Source organism: Tremella mesenterica (assembly GCF_000271645.1).
Source record: "Tremella mesenterica DSM 1558 unplaced genomic scaffold TREMEscaffold_1, whole genome shotgun sequence".
NCBI classification, from domain to species: Eukaryota; Fungi; Basidiomycota; class Tremellomycetes; order Tremellales; family Tremellaceae; genus Tremella; species Tremella mesenterica.
Genome location: NW_006711225.1, coordinates 2,709,057 through 2,733,219, shown reverse-complemented (window position 1 = coordinate 2,733,219; position 24,163 = coordinate 2,709,057). Strand labels below are relative to the sequence as shown.

Genomic DNA, 24,163 nt, shown 5'->3' with positions numbered 1-24,163 from the left:
GACTCTTCAATTGAATTTACGGTCAAAGCTACACCGCCAATGAATGTTTTCGAAATCACCTACTCGTCAAACGTCAAAGATGTCAAAAAGGTCATCACTTCCAGAGTAGTGAGAGAAAGTGGGAGAAGCCAAAAGCGGGACAAAGAGTAACATGACCCAGCAAACAAACGGCAAAGATCTTGGTGGGCTGACGGGATGTACAAGTTCTAGGAAAGAAAGGGAAGCAAAAGGAAAAGTAAAGGAAAGAAAGTCACAGCCGCTAAAATTGTTAGACCATCTGCGGGTGAACTAGTCATTGGGTGGGATTGTGGGAAGCATCCATCTTCATGCCGTGATCACATGTCTCCGCTCTTTCTTCTGTCGTCTTCTCCTCCGTGTTTCCAGGCGCGATTATGAACCTGATCAAGGGCTATTTTTCGGGAACTGTTAACACGGTAGTTGTATAGTTGTACAGATGGAACAAGGCTGAGACGAAGATATACAAGTACAGTAGAGAGATGCGAATCTGGGAGATAAGGTGAAAGAATTCGATCGGGAAGTTTCGCGACAAACTCCGTCGTCTTTCAGGGTGGTCCGTGTTCTGTGGGATCTGTGGCTTCGTGACTTTGTATGCATGACTTTGTGAATGCCCATTGGACAGACAGGTCGTATTCACGTCAAAGTCCATACGTAACGACGTACTCTGGTAGGTGGTGGTGAAATGACAACATGATGCATGGTGCAACAACAGAAAATGCTCTAGGTAAACTTACTCAGTCCTTCCTCATCACTTCAAAGCACAAGTATGTATCCTATTCCGGCCATCCCTAACAAGCCCAACTTGCTCAACAACGTCACTTTTCCACGAGCAGCATTAGTCATACCAGGCATAGACATGGCAGCATCATTGTTGATTTGTTTCCCTACTGATGAAGAGCCTGGTGTGTCCGTTCGAGCAGAGAGGGAGATGGTGCGTTGCCCAACATCCGTAGCCATGTAGAGATTCTTCAGTAAGACGTCTGTTTGTCAGAGACACAATTCTTGATTAAATGTATAGAGAGAAAGACTCACCACCCATAAGCCATGTCTGATCATCGGTCACCGTACCCGCCATGACCGAAGAGAGACATTGTCCTGTTGGATCGGCATTGTTGAGTGGTTGGAATATGAGGTCTCGGGGGTCGATCCTGAGAGTGAGTCGGACCACCATCCTCTCAGCCTTCCGCCTTGAATTTGTCGTCTTACAAAAGATCTCGACCAATATCGAGGAAGGCCATGAGAGCTAAGCAGACTGGAGGAGAAAGCGAATGGCGGATTGGAGGGGAAAGATTACAAATACGTACTGGAAAGCAACATTCCCAAATGTCATCTCGACTACCGCATCGGTCGTACATGGAATCGAGAACATTCCCTGGCTCGTGTCAGCTACACTGTCCATCTCGTGCTACCTCATCACCTGAACAGCGACTTACCTGTCCTTCATCTCTCGCCCCAGGAATCTGAGCGTGATAAGCGGTCGCACTGGTCATCAGCTAAATCCTGATCCATCGAAGCGTTGCTGACTCTTGTTGAGGGGCCAAGAGAAGTGTTGTACCTAATGGTCAGTTCTGGTGGACTCGTACTCGTTGACCGATGTGGGGATGACTGACCAGTATCGAGGATTGCCTGACGTTGTTGAGACACGACCTTCCCATCCACAGTCACGCCACCCAAGGCGACCTGCCAAAATCCATTTTGCGACGTGACAGGAAGGGTCTATGATTAGTTCTGTGCCGAGTTTTTCGACCGGGGTTTAATGATATAAGACAATAGTCAAGTGGAAATGGTTGATGAAGGCGAACTTACTTGAGTGGTAGAAGCGTCCAACTTGCTACTATCCGCTCGACCGAAAACCAATTCACCGTCATTCTGACCATCTGCCACACGTCCCAAGGCGATCCCCAAAATACCTTCTTTGATCAAACCTGCTTGGACAAGACTTTCGACAGGGGTATCAACGCGTTGCTGTGACAAAGTCTATCCTTGTCAACGTCTACCAGTCCAATTCTGCAGGGTGACTCACATCGAACGCCAGACCCATAAGACCATCTGCAAATGTCTTACTAAATTGAGAAGATTCCTAGTCTCAGCTTTGACCGTTGACCGAGAAGAAATATTCACACTGGTCACTGTACCGAAAGTATGAGCTTTCAGAGTCATACCGGCGATAGTCAGATCGTCCTGACACAAAGTGCCGTTGACTTCGCCAGACCCGTAGGTGACCGTAAAGACTTGGTCGGAGGCTTCTGCATATTATTAGACAGACACATTGTGATGGAGCGGATGGACGTACTGAAGGTACTTGATGTGTCTGTTCCGAGTGTGAGGTGAGACCCACAATTGCTACATGCGCTGATGATCAGCGGGCTTCATAAACAAAGGGGGGGGGGGGGGGTGCGAATTTTGAAGCGATCAGGGCACGCGGAGCGAGACCACTCAGCGGATCCCAGATGTGATGACGGTTTGAAAGAATGGATCCCACAGAAGAGAGAGGAAGACTCTCAACCCACGCATCAGGTAACCATGTATCCGAACTCCCCGTGTCCATAATCATCAAGAAACTCTTCGGCGGAGTACCTGCTTGTATCTCACATAAATATCCTAGCTGTCAGATCCTACCACCTTGTCTAAAGTCAATAGATAATGTTGGACCGACTTACCCTCATCATTATCTTCGATGATATAAGGCAATCCGCCAGTGACGAGATCGGAAGTGCTCTTTGTCAAAGAGTCATCTTCGAGTGCTTGGAGATCGGCTTCGGAGAACCCATTCGCGTTGCTTCCTGACTCTTTATGGGTCAGCGGTGACTTTCATGATTCAGAACTTCTAGAACACGAGGCAATTTGAGTATGGTGGGCACGACCTAAAAATATCCATTCGATAAAGCGTAATATAGATTTCGTCACGACCGCAGAAAGAGGGGAAAGCATAGGAGATAGAAGCAAGGAAAAAGGAAGCAAAATACATACCAGTGACGGTCGTAGTAGCTTGCACAGCAGTTTGAACGTTCGTTGCCTTGGATTTATCTCCCGAATGTCCAAATCCATCACCTCCAAACAAATCCTCTTGTATTTGAGGAACCGCCGGACTTGGCCCCTCGGTTCCCTCAGGCGGGAACCAGAGACGTTTTCCTTTTTGTCCTTCTGGGTCATTGGAGGAAGGAGGGAACCATAAACGTTTTTCAATTTGTCCAGTAGCGAGAAGATAATCTTCCTAGTCTTGTCAGCTGGCTCCTGATGCGTGAATTAAACTTACACGTTTCTTCATTCGATCAAGTAAGTCGTCGTCGGAAGGTTGTTCTCGACCGACTATACAAAGTCAGCTTTGTAGTGAAATATATGCACTTCTCAGTATGGGGTTGAGCCAAATGACGTTGTCATCAACGAAGATTGAAAATTATATGCTTCACATTTGATGACATCCAAGAGTGCGGTGGATGGAATACAGGATACGGAGAGAGGGTAGAGAAGAGAGTAGACTGACTCATTCGAGCATGTCGCCTTATAGCCTGATTAGCATGACGTTGAAAAGCCATATGGACGTTCTTTCATTCAGCTTGTGCACAACAGCATACCTCTAACTTCACCGATCCTCTCCACACTACTGATACTCGGACGGGGGAAGTCTGAAAAAGGTAACACAAGAAAACTCACCTCTCCTGACCTAACAATGGGTGCTCTACGAAGTTGAACCTTGTGTAAATGATCCTTCACCGGAGCTCCATATACCAAAGAAGCAAGAATGAGTAACAAGATTTCTCCCAGCATCATGTTCTGTTCGTCAAATCTTTACCTCCTCCAATTGACTCTTCAGATGAGTAGATAGTGGAGTATGGATAATGTTTTGTTTTCGTATGAAATATTGCAAGCGAACTGTTGTATAGCGAAAAAACCCGTCCTGCGGTATATCGACCAGCGAATGAAACAGTCCAGCTGCGACTTCAAAAAGATCGATTCAGTGATAGAAAGAACGAATAGAAATGAGAGCATCTTGGTATCTCTTTCACTCCTTTTTAGTCCAGTCCTGACAACCCGGTATTGAGTTCCTTACACGGGGTTTGACAGATGTCAGGGGAGAAAGGAATACCCTTGAGGCCTTCACTACTGGTTGTCTTGACGTCGAGTCGGTAGTAGTCAGTCTGTCAGTCGTCAGTCGTTTAGTCCGTTTGGTAGTCAAGATAAAGCGGGTCCGATGTTTGATACGTGAGTGAGAACCGCAGCAGTACCAGATCTCTAGAACCACTTGCACTACTGGTTGAGATCTATGACTATGAAGTGGATGTAAAGCTGCAGGAAAGAGAAGGCTGTGTAGAGGAAGAAGAATCGGAAAGGGGTAATTGAAGGGGGATCGTCAGGAGACATTCCATTCTTCCAAAGTAAGTTAATTGATTTGAGGCAGAAATAGGCTCGCGATCATATCGACCGAGACCTACACGGGTCAACTCCGCGAGCCTACCTGTTCGATACAGATTCTTCCGCTTCTTCATGCATGAAGAATAAGTACTTAGGAGGATCTTACAATCCATCAATCACTCATAATGACATCTTCAACCACTGCTTCTCAAGCTGAAATGGAGGCTGCTCGTTTACCTCTAGGATGGAGAGATCAATGTTCTGCGTGAGTAGTGTTCATGTGCTTTCTCATTCCATTCTCTATGCCCCGACGAATGATTTCGAAACATATACCTTACGCCCCCTTCCTTGTATGTTCATCATAATCTCCTGGGTCCTGATAAAGATAACACCCGATGGAAGCTTCCATACCTACAACGTTGATTCATGATGTACGATGAGGGAGCGTATTTGGTGAGACGTTATTAGATAAGATTTCGGATGGGGACTATGATGGATTGTGAGATTAAAAACCGGACTGATAGGCTGATATTATCAGACTGCTCATTCCTCTCAACGTATGTAGACACAAAGAGAATTATCTTCCGTGGAAATGCGAAGACCAGAGACATTCGTATGAAAAGTGTCAATATGACGAGTGAGTAACCTCCTCTCCTTCTTGTGTTTCACTCCTATTCTTTGCTAATCAATTCCTCCCTCTACCGATTGCTTCTCTCCATTCTCCACATGTCCACTCTCTGTCCGTCACTCCCTAACTTCCTACATGAGGGAACTTATGACTTGGGTCAAGAAAACATCCATGGACCTCTGAGTGCAAATCACAATTGGTCTCGTTCCTATCACGTTGATTCGAATTACAGACATGTGGAATCATCACGTCGTGCGGAAGGCCGGCATGTATTTGGACAGATACATCATACATACCGCGACGGAAAGCTAATCCCAGTTACATGAGACGGATGAAACAGCTTTCTCGTCAAAAGAAAGCCGCCCTCGAAGCTGTTGAAGAATAAACCTCGACTCTGCATGAATCGATACCAAATCAATGCATGTAGTGCAAGAACCGATGCTACAAAATCTTACAACAAATAAGAAATCTACAAACAAAATCACCTTGTATTGATCTTTCAGAGAAAGAAAACGGATCATCACTATGATTATGTTATTGACAACTAAAACCTTATACCGTCACTAACGACTGACCAACTACTATCACTACTATGTTGCGTCCCGCCTGATATTTGTCTCGAATGATCTCGTTCGCTAACGGGACTCATGGTGCGTACGGAAGTGGGACGATGATCTAGTAATTCTATAGAGTCTGGACTGTGGGAACTAGCTTTGGATAGAGATTTACTACGAGATCGGAATAAATTCAAATCGGGCGTGTGAGAGGTCAAGGGACGGAGAATACTTTTGGAATCTCGTCGGGGAGCTTCGGGAAGGGGCTTGATGAGACTCTTTGCGTATTCCTAGGGTTTCAGTGGAGAACAAGCTGAGGCTGAAGCGATCTCGCAGAGGAATTGGCAGAATGGGTGTTCCACGATCCAAAAGAAGGACGGTGTATCTGGTATACACCTTGACAATGTTGTGGAGTGATGTGGGCAGGGAGAGATTTGGGTCGCATTATACGGAAGAGAACTTATGAGAACGTATCAACTCACAAGATCACGATAAATAGCTTCTATAGCTCTCGTCACACCATTCTCCCTCCTAATCATCTCACCCACCACTTTGGCTTTGGCAATTTGTTTCTCATCCGTTGTTGCTTTGCTCAAAGCTGAAGCCAATGTCTCAGAGGTGAGTTTCCGTACAGCCGAACCGACATTGAGAGATTCAACCCGTTCAGCCCAAAAAGATTGATCGCCAAAGAAAGGTTTGATGATCGTTGGCTTGGGACTCAGCTGGTCCAATCTGATGACAAGAGCTGAGACTCACGATACCCGCACGGAGAGATGCTCCTGTGGTACCCGCACCACCATGATGACATGCTGCGTCTATTCTGGGGAAGAGCCATGAATGGTCGATGGAGTCGATCGCACTGACCATCAATATCACACCAAACTACCCCGGATTTTGCCATTAAAGGCATGCGAGCACAGACGAATGTATCTGATGAGGTGGAGATGAGAGAAATCAACTCACAAGATAGATGCAGGGTATTGAATCCCATCTGCACCTTCTGAAGTCCCAGTGTCCTTCGCCTTCGTCCCTCTGTCTGACCAACCTTTGGATAAAATGGCATAAACTCCACTCTCCACAACGGCATCAACGACACAACGAGTCATTTCTTCTGGATCGGAAACGACAATGGACCCAAAACCAATGTACACCACTTTCTTATTGGCCTGTCGCGCTTCTTCCATGAAATGAAGCAATCTTTCAGGAGGACACCATTCTTTCTTCTGTGCGTGCTCATCGGCTTTCTCAAGGAACCAATATCCTGGACGATCAGCACTGGTTCGTAATAATCACTGACAGCCATATGGCGTTACGGACTTACCGGTGACATGGATCCATTCTGTCCAATCCAGAGGTGGAGGTACGACGCTCGGAGAAAAGTTGTAAAGGAATGGAACTGGTCGTCAATACCTCACCTGCAACCTACGTTTTTTCCCGTTGAAGAGGGTCAGCGACATGACACGTCTGTGCTCACCCTTGTGTTGCTCCAACTTGTCGTATGTCGTCGATTCGATACACAGAGTATTCTTCCTCCACTTGTTGACCTGTGAAGCGATTGCACGCCAAAAGACCTGATCAAACATGGTATATGTCATGTAGTTGTAACTACCACCGCGTTTATGATCGGGAACTGCGAATGCATGCTGTATGTCAGCTCTGATCATCCCATACATGTTGAGCTGACCGGGTAGGCTCTCGTGCGAGTCCAGGGCATCTAGATGTCAGCTTGGTCCAATGGGCGAGGTAGCACTCACGGTGAAGGCACGATAGTATGGAATACGAAGAGCCTCAGCAATATGGATGCCCCCCATGGCACTGGGACTCTCTATGAGCAGATCGGATCCTTGACAAGCTTTCCAAGACGATGTGAGCAGATCATCAAGCCAACCTCGAAACTGCACGGTCAACATGTGTGAAAGGTGAACCTCTGTTGTAGACTGACCTTTTGTAGACCCTCCTTGAGAAAGGACACTGTGAACATCCCATTATCCACACACATCTGCATTAGTTCAGCTGGATCGCCGCCTACGCTAGCAAATTCGATACCATGCTGAAATGTCAGTTATCACGCTGCGTTCGGCCGTAAAACTCACGCCTTCGACCCATTCTTTGTACTCTCCATGTGACGCAATCCGTGTGGTATGTCCTTCCGCCTGGAGCCCTTTGCATAACGCAATATAAGGCTGGACATCCCCTCGGCTCCCAATAGTGAGACAAGTAATCCTCATTGATTCAGGCTTGAACTCCAACAATGTGGAAGCGGTCGATTCGAACAAGGAACTTGGAGAGCTAGGACGGGCAGCATTACTCGGATCGAAAGGAGCAGACTCGTCCAGATCCTCCATGATACGCGCGCGGATCCTGGCAACGTCGGGCTCTCCTTGGTCGGTTTGCAATCGTACAGCTTCCATTCGTTCTTCCAAAAGTGTGATACAGGCTTTGCGGCGCGAGGAAGAGGAGAACTCTAGGAATAGCTCTTCGTGCCCTTTGATGATTACAATCAGTCCCGAATGGCCAAAGCGGAATGCTTTCTGAGCTTTGAGACCGTAAAGGTCACGAAGGGGTATGATCATCTATACCGTCAGACATACGATGCGGACGGTTATGCAAGAAAAAACATACCTTGGTCTTGTACAAAAGCTGAGAGGAACGGAAACAGAAGTAGTTGGTGGAGATGAAGAAACGACCCGAAACTGGTAGAACTCGGTACAGATAACCCGGGAAATCTACAGTCAATGATTATCCCTCGATGACAGACTGACTTACGATCAAGAAGCTCTTCTGTATCTGGGAGTGAGAAAACATCAAGAAACTTCCGACGGGTTTCATCTGTTTCCTTCTTTTCTGTCATGCTCTGTTCCATCATGGAATAATCCGATTTTGGTCTGTCGCCCATCTGACTCCCTATGGACGCGTCCGACGAGAAAGACATTCTCGGACGTCCGGAACCTCCATGACCACGGAAGGTAGAGTCTTCTTCTGAACAACTGTCATCGGAATCCCTGTTGAAAGGGATGACTGGCTCAACGACTTCTGTCACCACTGGCTTCTTACCTCCACCGGAACGCATTCGAGCGGGGGAAGTAGTGAGTGTCGATGTGCTTTCTGGAGACTTGCCAAAGGATCGAGAAGAGGGAGATGAGCCGAATAATTTAGCGGTAGGCTTCCGCACCCAACTTGGGGCCCAGCCACTGGGACTTTCGCCCAGACCGGCAGGGACTGGTCCAGATTGACGAGGCGGATAACCTTCCGACATATCCTCGTCTGATATCTCCAATGGACTTCTCTTCTCTTCTCGCGGCGTCTCCGGGCCGTCGATTGGGGGCTTCGCTTTAGACCGGAAAGGTATTGACAAGCGAGGAAGACCAGGCATACTGGGCAAGCTCAATCGACTGTGTGACTCGTTGCCCACTTCGTTGACCTTGTCCGAACTGCGAACAAAAGGCTTCAAGACCGATCCAAGCTTCCGTAAACTGCCCAGACTGCTGAGATTGGTTGATGAATCGGATGCACTCCTCGCCCTTTCCTCAGCTTCCGCTTCGGCCACTCGAGCAACAAGGTCTGAATCGACCCGGGGAAAGTCGATTGGTGGTCGTGCATCCAGCAATCGTTGGATGACATTGATCGTATGGTCAAGATCGTGAAAAGAAGCAAAGAAGTAGCTGTCGACAGACATTTGGTCTTCGAGATCAACGCACTTGATCTGACTGTCAGCCCGACACCAATGGTCGGACAACACATACCTCTATTGTTTCCGCAAATTCCAAGCTCGGACTTCGCTCCACTTCCAGGACGACCTCAAGGGGAATAATCAACTTTACGCTTTCACCCTCGTGTTGAGTCTTGAACATGACTCGCTTGATCGCCTTGACCCAGTCATCTCGCCCATCTTGCGTTTCGGCTGAGAATGTGTAGGTTCTCTCACTTGTTCGGAGCTTGAAACGGGTGTCATCCACAGGTTCGCAAGCGAACGCGTACTGCAGGGAGACGTTGCCTTTGGGAAAGTAAGGGTCCTTGACATCAGCCGGAATCTATGCGTATTATGTGTATTATGGACACACCGAGGTACTCTCATACCATGACAGCACATCGTTCTTGAGAGTGACCCAGAAACGACTGTTGAGCTTGGTTCTTGTGGCTTTCTTGTACAATGGCCCAGTCTTGACGACGACATTCTGAGGAGATCAGAATATTACCTTCTTTTTGCCACATTGGTACTCACTTCCTTATTTGGCATCTGGGCAAAAAAGCATATATGTCTTGGAGTCAGGTACATGTAACCTTTGAGCACTGAGAGCGTCAGTCATTCGAATCTGTGCTTGGTGACATGTACTCACTGACGCTGCGCAGAAGCCAGCATCGCAGTTCCTCCAAGACCTCCTCTCGTTCCTCTAATCCAAAGACCTCTTGTAGTCTCTCCGCTAGTCTCTCCTTTCTGACTCGTTTCTTCTCACCGGGATTGACTGACATCCTCTCTTCCAACATCTCCTCGTCCTGATCCTCTCTCAACGCAGCTTCCGTGTTGTCATTCCTGAGCAGCTTGCCCTGAGTGTGCTTCTTTGCGACGTCTTCCTGAGAGTCGTCGGACTCTTCGTCCGACAAAGTTCTAAGTATCTCCTCGTGTTCCTCAGCAGCACCGAGGTGTTCTTCCTTCTCGATACGTCTAGCGACCAAACGACGAGAACTGTTATCCGTGAGACTGCTACTTTCTGAACTCTGATCACCGTCTTGTCGCTGTCTCCTAGAGAAGGCGCCTTTGGGAGGTGGGACGTCAGGGACGTCATTGTCGTGAGCTTGTAGGCCCGAGCTACCTGACTTGGCAAACTGATATTGCAGTTCGTCTAGACCAGGAGAGCGTGCTCTACGAGCTATGGTGTTAGCTCGGAAGGGAAACTGAAGAGAAGGAGCTCGAGGAGTGTGCAGTGAGGATATGGGTAGAGATCCGGCCAGATCGTCTGTGTGAGATCTCGAGAGCATCATGGGTCGGATGGTGTGCAACGAAGAGTGCATTCTTGAAGCTGAAAGTCTATCAGTACATTTCCTTTCATCACGAAATATGGAAAAGAAGTGGTGAGTTTGACTGACCCTTGGGACGCTGTTGTTTCTGCTTGGTCGGTGCAGGTACTGAGTCCTCGGGACTTCTACGGTCTCGAGCTTCTATGTCGCTGGAGTTGGAAGACGATTCTCCCTCGTCTTCCTCGTCGTCCCAAGGTAAGGCGTGGAGTGCAGATATGAGCGCAGAGGTGCCCAATCCGAGACGAGCCTGTTTGTGTGGACCCCGTATTAGACGAAGAGACGAGGCGATGTTCGGGATCGGCGGTCGATGATGGCGGGAGGAAGATCATTTCATAGCATGGGGGGTGGAGGATGCAATGATATCATTGGGCCAAAAGAGGGTGGCGATGAGGGGCAGCAATGAGAGAGATAGTCAGCATGCGTGTCACTCGTATCTGTATGGATATTTGGGTTGTGGAGATGAAAGGACGGGACAAGTTTGGGAATAACGGGTTTTTGATATGAAAGGATGTAACCGGGGGTTCTCCTGAGGCAGTGGCCCCTCTGTCCCCCCGAATATGTCCCTCCCGGTCTCCACAGTCTTGTATACCAGAGTTCAGACAGAGGAAAGAAAACGACTTACAAAGGCAAGCTCTTTGGGCATTGACATACCAGATTGAACAGTCTTGATATGACCAACGGGCGCACTCAACGTTGGCAACTCATCTGCGGCTTCGTCGTCCGCGTCACCGGCCGCGTCATCCTCCTGGATGGTGCCCACGTGAGTAGGCTCAATACCACTTGTCGGAGGCTGCAGCGTCTCTGGATCAAGGTCGAGCAGCTTTAGCCTTTCCAGTGTTGGAGTCTTGAGCTCGTCCAGCGGCGTTCCGGCCATGATCGGTTCTTCTTCCCTGTCATCTCTAGCATGAGCGACAACCTGACTTTCTTCTGATTCTGCTTGCACTTGGTGTCTCTTATCTTGAGGGGAATTACTCGAGCTAGGAGCTGGTACAGGCATGATGTGGGTGGCGGCGATGTTTATCAGATCCTCTGCGGTGGAATCATGATCGCGTCGGTCGTCCGAGTGGATAGCTTGAGGGGGGAAAGGGGGCACCTTGGGAGATGGAGGCTTGTTGTGTTGGGACATGATGAAGAGGTCAAATAAAGCGAGTAAAGTGACGCGTCTCTCATATAAGAACAAGTATGAGGAAGGAGGAGGATTGACAAGCGAGATGGACCGAACCTCGTGAGTGCCTCCTTGATTGGAGAGTGGCGAGGTGATGCGTGTGAGTGAAGGTTTCCGATGAAACCTCACGCTTTCAGATATTCATTCTGGGTAAGTGAGAGTCGAATGAACTGCCTGTGACGTATGTGGAGGAAGAATCTACGCAATCTACACTGAAGAGGAAGTGTCGAAAGTGAAATGAGTGGATGCCAAGTCTGTGATGGGTGTGGTGGCCTCACTGATCGAACGAATGACGTGGGAGGGGCTTTTTCGATTAGGCGTGTGCATGTCCTCGTCCTTTGTTACCCACGCCTATCTAGAACATCCTGACTCCCCCTGTCGCTCTTCCTTCTTCTTGATAGCCCTACTCTTCGCTTCTCTAACATCTTCTGCATCAGAACCGAGGTCATGGACATCGACGATAATGACCTCGGGAATGTCAGCTCCCTCGGCTTGGGTCGAATATTGACCGAGTCTGGTGTCGATCCGGCCTCGCTCGACAGCTTCTTTGGGCGCTCCGCCGCGACTGCTCAAATAGCTCAAGTAGAAGCCGAGTCAGATGACGATGCCAAGTATATGGACGACGTCTCGGATAGCGAACTACCAGAGGAAAACGATGAGGAGAAGCAAAGGAGGCAGCAGCAACAGGTGGAGAATAAGGCGGCAGAGGATCGGTATATGAAAAGGGCCATGGAGATGCAGCGGCAGATGCTGGAATCAGGAGTGAAGGTGAAAAAGGAAAAAGAGCAAGTGGACGAATCTACCAAAGTCAAACAGATATGGCCAGAGTTTGAGCCGGGAAAACCACTCAAAATGTCGGAAATCTTCTATGAGACTCCATCAGCTACCCGTGCCTACGAGGCCAACCTCTCACGCAAAAAGCGAAGGCGAATGGAGGACACTGATGCTTGTGAGTTGTTCTCTCCCTCAGAGATTTCCGCTGATCTTCAGTTAATTTCTTCGTTCAACCTCGTCCTCCTAGTCCTTCCTCCATCTTCCAACTGTCATCCCTTCCCGAAATTGATCTCGCTGGACCCAGCAAGTCGAGCTATGAGACCAAGCTCGGAGCCAACTTTGACCGGCAGTGGGTCAGAGAGGCAAAAGCTCATCGACGGTCGCTCATCTCTGTACCACCACCTGGGATAGATCCGACGTTTGCCGAACACGAGAATATGTCACTGAGACAAAAGGGTCCGAGGCCGCTCGATTATGCTAAATGGGAGAAAGACATCATAATGTGCTCACTGTATGTATTTTCATACGATGGACGTTAGACTTTGACTGACTCTTTAGGGACCCGGTGCCTAAAAAATCAGTGCCGGACATAATGGCTCCACGTAACTATACGCTTGAGTCCGGGGAGTGGTTGAAAGGGATCATCTGGGATTCTCGACGCATATCTCCGGGAATCATGGAGAGTGATGAGGAAGACCAGGAAGAGAGTCAAACTCGGAACAAACCACCAGTGGATGCCAATAGTAAACTGGATCCATTCAACATCTCCAACGATCACCTATACGAACATTCTCGGGAGTCCAGGTTCCGCATCCGTCAGACCTTTGGAGCTATCGAGGTGTTCCATTCTGGACCAGCCAAGATCTTGCAGCTTCCATTTGTCAGTGAACAGTCCGATTCGGTTTTGTCGCTTTGCTCATGATGCAGTACAAAACATCACTCACAAAAGCCGAAGCTAGGTCCTGGCGACGACCTGCGCTGCAATTTCCTGTGGGGGTTACTTTAACATTCTCGAAACTCAAATCGAACCCCACCGCCACCGTGAGCTCAAAGAAAAAGCAGATACTGGCAGATCCATCAGAACGGTTCAAATCGACCAAGGATCTGACTATGACAGAAAAGGGGCCATTTGTACTGTTGGAGTTCTCGGTCAGCCCGAATGTTCGTACGAGGGTGAGCTGACCTCTCACAGGAAGAATACCCACCCATCATGAGTGGGTATGGCATGGGGACTACCATCGTGAATTACTATCGAAAGCAAGATGATAAAGATGAGCATGTACCCAAAGTAAATGTCCTTGTGATTATTCAGGGCGTAGCTGATTATCTTCAGCTCGAACTTGGCCAACCGTCAATACTCAACGTCGGAGACGCCGAACCGTTCCTCCTCGGATACGTGGATCGAGGACGAGTCACTCAAGTCATTCACAACAACTTGATTCGCGCTCCTATCTTCCGCCATCAACCCGAGACCACTGACTTCTTGATGATCCGGTCAGTTGGTTTGATCATTCCATATCTATTACTGATGAAGCAGTCAAACGATCGATGGACATTCGACGTATCATCTCCGTTCCATACCTCATCTATATACCGTCGGTCAAACAGTGCCCAATGAGAGCGAGGTTCCCGGTCCTCATGCGAGAAAGAATACCAATACGGCTAAACTTCGACTGCAGATCATCGCTTGGTTATTGCTTGATAAAAGCAAGACCGGCCGTTTGAAGCTGAGCAAGTTGAATAAGTATTTCCCGGATCAGACTGAGCTTAAAATGCGTCAACGTCTGAACATCAAAGGGAATGTGAGTGTAGACATGCAACCTACTGTATCCCTGTCTTGCTGTCTGGGTGAAGGTCAGAGAGCTGGGGTGTTGACACATAGGAATTCCTCGACTACGCTAGAGGGACCGCTCCCAACCAAGGTCACTGGAAGTTGTCCGACACTTACGACTTTCCCAAAGATCGGAAAGTGGTCCAATTATTGTGTACCCCTGAAGCTGCCATGTTGTACGAAGCGATGCTTGTGGGACAACGACATCTATACGATGCCGGATATGCCAAGACCGCAGAAGGAAACGCCTCGGAAGAGTTTGATGACGAAGCTGGTTTAGATATCGAACAACAATTGGCGGTATGGTCCACAACGCTGAATTACAAGAAAGCGGAAGCTCAGAAAGCGTGGTTGATTGTTCATGGTGAAGGTGATCCTACCGGTCGGGGAGAAGGATTTAGCTTCATCAGGACCAATATGAAATCGTATTTCCTTCGAGCTGGTGAGACTGAACAAGGCCGTCGACGTGAGTCATCCTTCCTCTTTGGTTATTACTAGAAGTTCGTTCAACAAGCTGACATTCAGTCGAAGCTCAAAGAGCCGCACCGGCAGGTTCCGTCATCAAGATCTCAAATGCCGAACAGGGAAGGATATACGAAGAAGAAAAACGTAGAGTTTGGGATTTACAATGTCGCGCTTTGAGCAATCCTATATCACCCACTGTGACAGCGGAAGATGAAGCGAAAACACAAGTCCAGCCTCATCCGCCTGTAGGATTTGGTCCGAGATTTGTCAGGACCGATAGTAGACGAGCGTTTTCAAGAGGAGAATCTATGACTGCTACACCTATGCATGTGGACAGTCCGAGGGATATGTCTCCTTCGGCACATTCGATGGATGAGAGTACATTCACTGGGAATCCAAGTGCAGGTAAGGTGATGAGAATTAGTCGATTGGTGAGTATCTCTTCCGTGTCTGTTTTCCTCCATTGCCATGGCATACTTCATGATCTTCGGTGACACGATTGCGTATGTTCCTTGTTATCAAGAAGTTCTAAGATAGTCAGACTGTTGAGCATTGTCGTTAGAGATTGGAGGTCGAGGACTGATCATCAGGTAAAAGGAAAATTACAACATGAAATCGTTCGAGATCCAGCTGTGATTCAAGCGTATCTGCGTAGAGTAGAGGATAAGAAATTGGATGACTATCAAAGACAAGCAGAACAATTACGTCCTTCTGGTGATGCGGCAGAGGACGAGTTGAAGAAAGCAGCGTCAGTCTTTTTTTTCATGGAAGTATGAGCATGAGCTAATGGGTTAGGATGATGCGTGAGATTGAAAGATTGAAGAAGAATCAACAACGTCGAATGGCTAGAAAGAAATATAGTGCTAGAGAGTTAGAACCTGTCGAAGGGGATGTAGAAGGGGTGAGTTGTGTCTCTTTCATCTGTCAACATCATTTAATTCCCATCATTCTTCCTGACCTCATACCATTTCTTCTATACTTTGACTGCCAAGCTACCAATACTCACTATCTCATATTCCCATATCATATCTGTCGTCCATCGGTCTATTAGAGTCGTGTAGCTGATGGACAGAAACGTAAATGTGGTGCTTGCGGTCAAATAGGTCATACCAGTATGTTGCCCCTTTTCACATTTCATTCAAACTCAGCTGACTCTAAAAAGAGGCCAATCGAAATTGTCCAATGTTCAACATGACCACTTCTAATCGGTCACCTGCGAGTTCTACACCACAGGCAGCTACACCAGCATACGATTATTTCTCAGCACCTACTACGTCCGGAGAAGGGTTACAGACTCCCAGTACGAGTTTCAAAATACGATTAGGAGGTGGGAAGTGATACGCCGTGACTTTTGGTTTTCATCTAAGCATTTTGTCTCGTTATATCACATCCGTCTCAAATCCCCGTAACATATCATAGCATCACGAGTACAGTGGGGGTATATGAAGCAGTGAGAATAAGAGTTGTAGTTTTGTACATTTCATGTTGCATCGTCGTCATTACCACGCTATGTACCGTCTCTAAGCAAGATTCAGAGGGTTGTCAAACACGCGACGCGTTGGATTTGACATCCATTCCATCGTTTAATCCATCTCCATTTGAACTATCTTTCTTAGACCCATCTGTAAGTATATCCATCACACAGTCGAATTAAATCAAGGATATCTAATCCCAAGTATATTATCTCACCCTCTCAAGTCCACCTTCAAAGCATTTCACCTGCGATCGTCATCTCCTGTATCAACATCACCCAGAAGAAATAGAGATAATCATGTCAAATCCATCCACACCAGCTCTAACCCCTTCTCTACCTTCGACAAAAAGGTTATCAACTGTCAAACCACCTTCGGCGCATACACCAGGTAAGAAACCTCCCGTGACGACTGTAGGACCGAAAGACGTCATGAGTCCTGGTGAATTATGTGGATTTGTGAGTTCTTTCCTCCACCTCATTCGTCATCCCTTTTGGCCATTCATCAATGCATGTTGGATGATTGTCCCCCTTTGCAGTAATGAGGTTATGTATCATGGGAAACTTCATCTACTACATTCATAACAAAATTGCTTGAATATGGCAGACATCAGGAGGAAGGATCACGGGAAAAAGGGAGCTTGGGGGGAAGAGGAAAGAAGGGAAAATACAAACAAAAATGGGAAAAATGGGTGTTGATGTTAGGTCGATAATTTACTCAGTCAATTGGAGACGAAATTTGATGATATGTCCAAAGAAGTTTTAGATGGTAGTGAGTCTTTTCCACTTTGATCCCCCTTCTATCATGATATACCAGAGTTAGTGTCATACTCATAGCGTCCTCCCCCTCCCTTCTCCGGTTTCCATTTTGGTGCGCTGAATGTGGAACCACCCCTCGTCACATGTCTCATCGTACATATGACGACTGCATACGTTCTATATCTTCAAACAGAGTGAATCAACAGACTTCTCCATTCAGAGCCACGCTGTTTGAACCCTCTAAGGAACAACGGATAGTGACGGACTTTTGATAAATATCACAACGAACGAGCAAAGGCTGATTGATCACAGTGAACAAAATGTCCGCTAGAATAGATCAGTTGGAGAATACGATACAAGATTTAATGCATGGGGATATCGATGCTCCTACTTCGCCCCCTCAGAATGGGAAGAATATATGAGAAGGGAGGTTGTGTTGTACAAGTATGTACTTTGTTCGTATACGTATGATCATCTTCCAATCTCCCCTTCCCCTTTGAGCTGCGTCCGATACTACTGTCATGACCACACGTCCCCTCCTTGCCATGAAGCTTCGATAACCACGTCGTCCTCTTGTGTTTATCAAGCGATAAATCCAGTTGCCCTCGAAGACGGCTGCTTGTCTTCCTCCCTACACGCTGGACTACTGGCGATGAATGACTTGTATGCCGTTCCGAGTGATGAGAAGACATATACGGTCGACCTCACACACCCATCCGTCTTTTCACCTCTTCCATCTTTTGATCCAACTGTTGAGCCTCTTCCAACAACCCAGATCTTTCTTGCTGAAGCCTGATACCTGTCAGCTTAACGGACGATTGCCATACAACTCACTGTGCTATCCTAGCTCTACTTGCCAAACTTGCCAATTCTTTCCTCTCCTCTACGGGTAGCTCGCCTGCTAAGAAATATTCCTTGAGAGCTAAACCGCCATAGAAAGAGACTGGAAGGAGGTTAGCAAGCCAGCAAGGAGCCCGTCGGCCGTGACGGAAAGAGACTCACGGGGAAGGACGATGATACTGGAGATGATGAGGGTTGTACTGGCTCGAACTTTCCTCATTATACTTCCAGCAGATAAGTTATGACGAGGTGTGACCTTTTCTACAAGAATGCTATAACCTGATCTGATCAGAGTGAGATATAAGAGTAATTTATAATGTGAGAGTAGTAATAATAATGTAGAAGATGATGAATACATAAGTACCCAAAAGGGTCCGACATTTTATCTGCCTCTATTTCCAAGATCGCGTACCGTGGACGGGAAGTCTCAGGTTGTCCGTTGCCACATGCCTTGCCCAAAATGTCCAAGTGATTCAACCTTGTGTATTTCATCTCTCTTTTTTTTTACAAAATGAGTGCTGAACACAACCCTCTTGTCACGGCCGTCGAGCAACTTCTTCCTTATAGACCGACGGTCGACGAACCTCGGCTAACTTCACGCTTCTGAGTCGATGTCTCACCCAACCAGGAGGGCGCAGACGTCGAAAGGAGTGTAACTACGGCGTACTTCGGCGTAGTTACTCTAACTAAGGCTTTGTTCTATTGATGGCGATGTATCTCGATGTATAGCTATCTCTATTTGTCTTTTACTACTGACAACAATCAAGGATCGCTGAAGAACTTCAGCGATCTTCTCAGCTAATATTATCTACTCCTCCTAGACGTTCATCCAACCCTCTCGCGCTTTGACGTACTTCAACGCACTTCGTCCAACTTCCCCGAGCCCTCGGCCATCCTCTTCCTCCTTCGACTAACTCCGCCTAACATCGCCGCACTTCTGCTCCCATTGTCCCTACTTAGCCTAACTCCGTCTAACTTCGCCGTACTTCTGCTCCCATTGTGTCACGGCCGTCGAACAACTACTTCTTAATAGACCGACGGTCGACGAACCTCGGCTAACTTCACGCTCTGAGTCGATGTCTCACCCAACCAGGAGGGCGCAGACGTCGAAAGGGGTGTAACTACGGCGTACTTCGGCGTAGTTACTCTAACTAGGGTTTTGATCTACTGATGGCGATGTATCTTGATTTATAGCTATCTCTATCTGTCTTTTACTACTGACAACAATCAAGGATCGCTGAAGAACTTCAGCGATCTTCTCAGCTAATATTATCTACTCCTCCTAGACGTTCATCCAACCCTCTCGCGCTTTGACGTACTTCAACGCACTTCGTCCAACTTCCCCGAGCCCTCGGCCATCCTCTTCCTCCTTCGACTAACTCCACCTAACATCGCCGCACTTCTGCTCCCATTGTCCCTACTTAGCCTAACTCCGCCTAACATCGCCGCACTTCTGCTCCCATTGTCCCTACTTAGCCTAACCCCGCCTAACATCGCCGTACTTCTGCTCCCATTGTCCCTACTTAGCCTAACCCCGTCTAACTTCGCCGTACTTGGTGTCAGAAGTCCTGAGTTACGTGTAGAGTAAAGAGGTTAAGGCGTGATGGGGTTTTGATGGCCAAAGGAGGGTCATTGTTGGTGGAGTAATCGAGGTGTCACGACGTAGTTCGTGACAGTCGCCCCCTTCTTTAGCCGCGAACGTCCTCGTGAGCGATTACACCTCTGTCGTGGCAAGAGAACTTAGCAGCGTAGTACCCCATTCTCTCCCTCCCCATGACCATCCTCCACTCTTCTGCTCTTTGCGCCGCACTTCGTAGTTGGGCCTCCTTTCACTCCAGAACCCGACAATGAGACTCCCCTAACTTCGTCGAGGTTTGCCGTAAGAAGCCCTGTGTCTTTTGTAGGTGAGACACGCTTCCTGAATGGCAGCCGAACAACACCGTTGTTTGTCGAAGTAACCCTCGCTTATATTGAGATGAGACACTATAGCGTGGGAATTTTGATCGTCCCTGCGATGCCTTTTGTTGATGAAACGCGAAGTTTGCTGCATGTTGACGACGAGGGGTTAGGTTTGATTATACTAAATACTGAGCAGTTCGTCGAGCTTCTCTCTTTTTCCCATCTGCTTTCAAAACTTTCTATCTCTCTTACCTAGAAAACAGATTTGTTACCTTGAATCATCGCCTCGAGTTTTATTCTCATTTAAATATCTTAACGTCATGGCCCCTTCTACTCCTACATCTAACCCTTTCGCCGCCATGAGGAACTTTGGTGGTATGGTGTCGTCTGCTCGTGAGTTATTCCTCGACACTTACCTTACTTCGCCGGACTTGGCTGATGTTCAGTTTCCTTCGGCGACAGATCTCGCCAAGTCTCCTCCCTCGGCCTCGGCACCCTTTCTTTGGGGGAGCCGTCTGGCGATGTCCCGCCTCCTCGCTCCGCTTCTCCTCCCGCCGGTCCTCCCGCTGGTTCTCCCTCTGCTTCTCCTCCTCCTGGTTCTCGCTCTGCTTCCCCTCCTGCCGCCAGCCCTCGCCGCAGGACGCCCGCCTTTCGTCCTGGTGAGTCTCCGTCCTCCTCCGACCAGGAGTCGCTCAGTGGTTCGGAGTCGGACGATCAGTCAGACTTCGAAGGAAAAGGGGGTGATTATAGTGATGAGGATGATAGAATCGTGTCGGAGGGTGAAACCGAGTTAGAGGAACACTCGGATGATGATATGGTGGCGGTTAGTGTAGAGGACAACAACGTAGATAGTCCTGAGCGTGAGTTCTTCGTCCAACCTCTCACACCTTCGCCGAACTTGGCCTTGTTTATCTGTTCTTTAGCTCTCCAAGACATTGCTAACTCGCAGCCGCTCCTGCCCCTCCCCCTGCTCAAATTGTGGGCCAGAAACGACGCCGTTCCCTCTCCTCTTCTTCTTCTTCCTCTTCTTCTTCTTCCTCTTCTTCTTCCTCTTCCGGGGTTCTCCCCCCCCCCAACGCCATCGCCGCTGCCGCCGCTGCTGCCGCTGCTGCCGCCGCCCGCCCTGCCGCCGCCATCGCTCCTGCTGCCGCCGCCGGTCCTGCTCCCGCCGCCGGTCCTGCTCCCGCCGCCCCCGTCGCTGCTCCCCCCCCTTCTCCCAGAGGGGAGCCTTCGCCCAAACGGGTGAAGAGATCACTGCGGGAAGAAGAGTACTTGTGGGAGAAGATGAAGTCCGAGCCTGGTCGTTGGATCGCGGTTGGTGTTGACGAAGCGTGTGATCGTTGCCGGTGAGTCCACCTATTCGTACTACGCCGAAGTTACTCCTGCTAATTAGTAGACGTGAGATTATCACGTATAATCGTCCAAACTGGCCCTGCCTCAAGGCAGTCAGGCCACACAACAAGGCCCTCCGTTGTGCTTCATGCACGTCTGGCCCCTGCTCCTTCTGTCCCGTTTCCTCTGCCCGGGACATCCCGCCCCGTCCCTTCGACGCTTCTCCTCTCCCCCCTCCCCAGACTCCAGCGTCTGTCCCCCGTTCGCGGGTACCGTCTTCGTCTCTCCGGTCGGTTCGCCGTACTTCGCCGGACCTCCGCCCGTCGCCTCCGTCGCCGTCGCCCTTCGCTCCTGTGGCCGGCCCATCACGTCTCCCGGCTGTTCCTCCTTCGTCTTCTCGCCGTCCTTCGGCCTCTGCTCCTTCGGCCTCCCGTCCTTCGGCCTCCCGTCCTTCGGCCTCTCGTCCTTCGGCCTCTCGTCCTTCGGCGCCACGTCCGTCCTCTCCAGTGGTAGCTTCTCCTCCGGCTCACAGCACCCGAAGTCGGCGTCCTTCTGTTCCTCCGGCCTCTTCGGCGGCCCCTCCCGTCACCCCTCCCTCTGCTTCCCAGAAGACACCGAAGTCTTCTTTAAAGAAATCAAAAGGGAAATCTAAAGAGAAGGAGGTTGCCTTCAATGATGGTGATGTGGAAAATGAAGATACTCAGCGTGCTGGTCCCTCTGCTCCCCGGTTGTCCCTCGTCCACCCTCGTATCTCCCTGGACGTCCGTATTCCTGAGGACGAAAAGGAATTCGCCACTTATCGTTCTCTCGTCCTCGGTCTCACTACTCAGCTCGAGGCCGCCCGAAATGATACATCTCTCCTGCTTGACTTCTCTTCTCGTCAAGCTAACGCTTTAAACAATCTCACTGCGGCGTTAGTAGATGTAGTCAACACTGGGGCTCTGGACGACGAAGCAAGGACAAGGTTAGCGGACGTCTCTCGCCGAAGCCTTACTGAGATAGCCGATGTTCGCCGAAGACTGTTCGACACTCCCTTCCTAGTCACTCCTATGGCGTATGAGCCACCACCGTCCCTTGACTGGTTAGGTCGCCGTAGTAGTTCTCGTGTCCCAGCTTCCGCCCAGACTGCTCTCGACCTCCTCAGTCTTCCCTTCGAGTGTCTACGGACCATACGTTCTCTGTGGAGGACTCCAAGCATGCAAGCTGCTCGAGATGTCCAGGACTTCGGTGACTTCTTTGGGGCTATGAATCGGGCATGGAATGCTTCTCTCTCTACTGCGTTCCCGTCTGAGACTCTCGATCTACCTTCGGTCATCGGTAGCCTCCACACCAATCCCGCGGGACCGAGTAGATCGAAGGAGAAAGGAAAAGGAAAAGGTAAGGGTAAGAGTAAGGACAAGTGAGCGGTACGTAGCTGTAATCCTATGTTGTATGCAGTACGTTCTATCTCCTAGCCCTTCGCAGTCGCCCCTCCTTCGGCTTAGTAGGGTGAAGTTCGTGGAACTTCGCCAATATGTCGTCAGCTCCATCGACGTTCTCCACTGGTTCCCATGATACTGAGTCGTCTGTTCCTTCGTAACCTAACCACTCCACCAAGTACTCTAACTTTCCTGATCTCTTATTTACTCTAGAGTCTACAATATCCTTTACCTCCCAAGACTCTCCCACATTGTCTACTTCTACTGGGCCAGGTGGCTCAGCTTGCTGACCAGGAAATATTGGAGGGTGATAAGGACGGAGCAAGGAGACATGGAATACATCATGGATACCTGCCATCGTTCCTGGTAATTCCAATTTACAAGCATGAGAACCTACCTGCCGTACTACCTTGTACGGCCCACTTTGTTTAACATCTAACTTCTTCATTGGTCTCTTCGTCTTAATATTCTCTAACGACAGCATCACTAGGTCTCCTTCCGCGAAGTTCGGCGTAGTCCGGTGTTTCCTATTGTATCCTTCGGCGTACTTCTCATTAGCTTTCTCAATTCCTTCGATACAATCTTTGTGTATTTCAGTCAAGTCTTTTACCACCACCGTAGCAGCGGGCACTTCGACTTCGCTGGCCTTGATTTCTTCAGCCCATCGAGGGTGGTACCCATAGTTCGCATAAAATGGTGTCTTATTTATCGCAGAATGATGGGTGTTGTTGTAGGCGAAGCTAGCTCGAGCAAGCAGCTTCGACCAATCGTTCTGCTGATAAGAAGTGAAGATTCGAAGGTAGAGCTCTAAGGACTGGTTGGTTCGTTCAGTCTGTCCATCAGTCTGCGGATGATATGCAGTAGAGAGATGTAGTCTTATCCCGAGACTATCGGTCAAGTTCTTCCAAAATTTCGAGGTAAACTTCGATCCCCTGTCAGACACTATGTTCTCTGGTAGCCCATGCTGAGCTACCACATAGTCCATTATCAACTCGGATAGGCCAGCTGCGGTTAACTTCGTCGTAGTCGGGATAAAAATGGCCCATTTGGTCAACCGGTCCACCACTACTAAGATGGAATTGTATCCATGGGAATTCGGGAGCTCTTCAATGAAATCCATCGAAATGCTGGACCATGGCTTCGTAGCCACTTCCAGTGGTTTAAGCTCTCCATGGGGTCTCTGCCTGTTAGTCTTTGCTCTCTGACACACCGCACATCCAGCGATGTAATCTTCAACATCCTTCCTTACTCCAACCCAAACGTAGTCCCGTAGGACTAGCTCGAGAGTCTTCGCTGAGCCTGGGTGACCCGCTAGGACCGAGTCATGCCGCGTCTTCATTATCTTTAGTCGAGCATCGGCGTAGTTCGGCACATAAGTTCGACCATCGAACGTGAGGAACCCTCTTGAATTCCATCCCCCACGAAGTATTAAGGGGGACCGCGAGGTACGGCGTAGTTCGGTGACCGACTCTGGTTCCTGCACATTATCGTGACATGTCAGATGAGAGCACTTAGCACAGGTTACCCCCAGTAATTCTTCTCTAACCTCCTCCACCTCTTCGTCTTCCTGTATTCCAACTACCAAATCCATAGGATTAATAAGGTCACTCTCTCTTACTTCCTTCGTCCCTTGCAAAGCA

At 48.8% G+C, this 24,163-nt stretch overlaps 6 protein-coding genes across 6 annotated transcripts; 3 read left to right on the top strand and 3 right to left on the bottom strand.

Moving 5' to 3' along the window:
- Positions 1-791: 791 nt before the first annotated feature.
- On the bottom strand, positions 792-3,171 carry TREMEDRAFT_66993 (uncharacterized protein; the record flags this gene model as incomplete). Its single annotated transcript, XM_007001839.1, has 13 exons — positions 792-806; positions 907-998; positions 1,051-1,166; positions 1,323-1,394; positions 1,543-1,573; positions 1,629-1,734; positions 1,825-1,995; positions 2,042-2,098; positions 2,140-2,264; positions 2,312-2,370; positions 2,529-2,619; positions 2,679-2,805; positions 2,989-3,171. 13 exons carry the CDS (start codon positions 3,169-3,171, stop codon positions 792-794), a joined length of 1,245 nt encoding a protein of 414 aa, XP_007001901.1.
- A 1,385-nt stretch (positions 3,172-4,556) lies between these two features.
- On the top strand, positions 4,557-5,384 carry TREMEDRAFT_24365 (uncharacterized protein; the record flags this gene model as incomplete). Its single annotated transcript, XM_007000428.1, has 3 exons — positions 4,557-4,636; positions 4,910-5,008; positions 5,318-5,384. The coding sequence occupies 3 exons, from the start codon at positions 4,557-4,559 to the stop codon at positions 5,382-5,384; spliced, it is 246 nt and encodes an 81-aa protein (XP_007000490.1).
- Positions 5,385-5,403: 19 nt separating this feature from the next.
- On the bottom strand, positions 5,404-11,695 carry TREMEDRAFT_41904 (uncharacterized protein; the record flags this gene model as incomplete). The annotated part of the gene is made up of 19 exons (XM_007000906.1): positions 5,404-5,843; positions 6,036-6,263; positions 6,310-6,412; positions 6,517-6,814; positions 6,875-6,949; positions 7,028-7,196; positions 7,238-7,267; positions 7,308-7,448; positions 7,496-7,603; positions 7,647-8,126; positions 8,176-8,279; positions 8,320-8,834; positions 8,892-9,256; positions 9,297-9,566; positions 9,615-9,728; positions 9,776-9,843; positions 9,891-10,460; positions 10,639-10,816; positions 11,249-11,695. The coding sequence occupies 19 exons, from the start codon at positions 11,693-11,695 to the stop codon at positions 5,544-5,546; spliced, it is 4,563 nt and encodes a 1,520-aa protein (XP_007000968.1). The 3' UTR covers positions 5,404-5,543.
- Positions 11,696-12,181: 486 nt separating this feature from the next.
- On the top strand, positions 12,182-16,142 carry TREMEDRAFT_24569 (uncharacterized protein; the record flags this gene model as incomplete). The annotated part of the gene is made up of 13 exons (XM_007000453.1): positions 12,182-12,683; positions 12,725-13,019; positions 13,067-13,388; positions 13,436-13,657; positions 13,701-13,796; positions 13,842-14,002; positions 14,046-14,310; positions 14,391-14,805; positions 14,865-15,235; positions 15,395-15,552; positions 15,600-15,712; positions 15,866-15,916; positions 15,967-16,142. 13 exons carry the CDS (start codon positions 12,182-12,184, stop codon positions 16,140-16,142), a joined length of 3,147 nt encoding a protein of 1,048 aa, XP_007000515.1.
- Positions 16,143-17,738: 1,596 nt separating this feature from the next.
- TREMEDRAFT_25408 (uncharacterized protein) lies at positions 17,739-17,987 on the bottom strand (the record flags this gene model as incomplete). The annotated part of the gene is made up of 2 exons (XM_007000563.1): positions 17,739-17,826; positions 17,869-17,987. Coding segments are annotated over 2 exons (207 nt in total), but the record flags the coding sequence as incomplete, so codon positions are not given.
- A 2,106-nt stretch (positions 17,988-20,093) lies between these two features.
- Positions 20,094-22,659, top strand: TREMEDRAFT_58841 (uncharacterized protein; the record flags this gene model as incomplete). The annotated part of the gene is made up of 6 exons (XM_007001365.1): positions 20,094-20,166; positions 20,220-20,432; positions 20,496-20,633; positions 20,723-21,119; positions 21,170-22,504; positions 22,560-22,659. 6 exons carry the CDS (start codon positions 20,094-20,096, stop codon positions 22,657-22,659), a joined length of 2,256 nt encoding a protein of 751 aa, XP_007001427.1.
- Between the last annotated feature and the right edge of the window lie 1,504 nt (positions 22,660-24,163).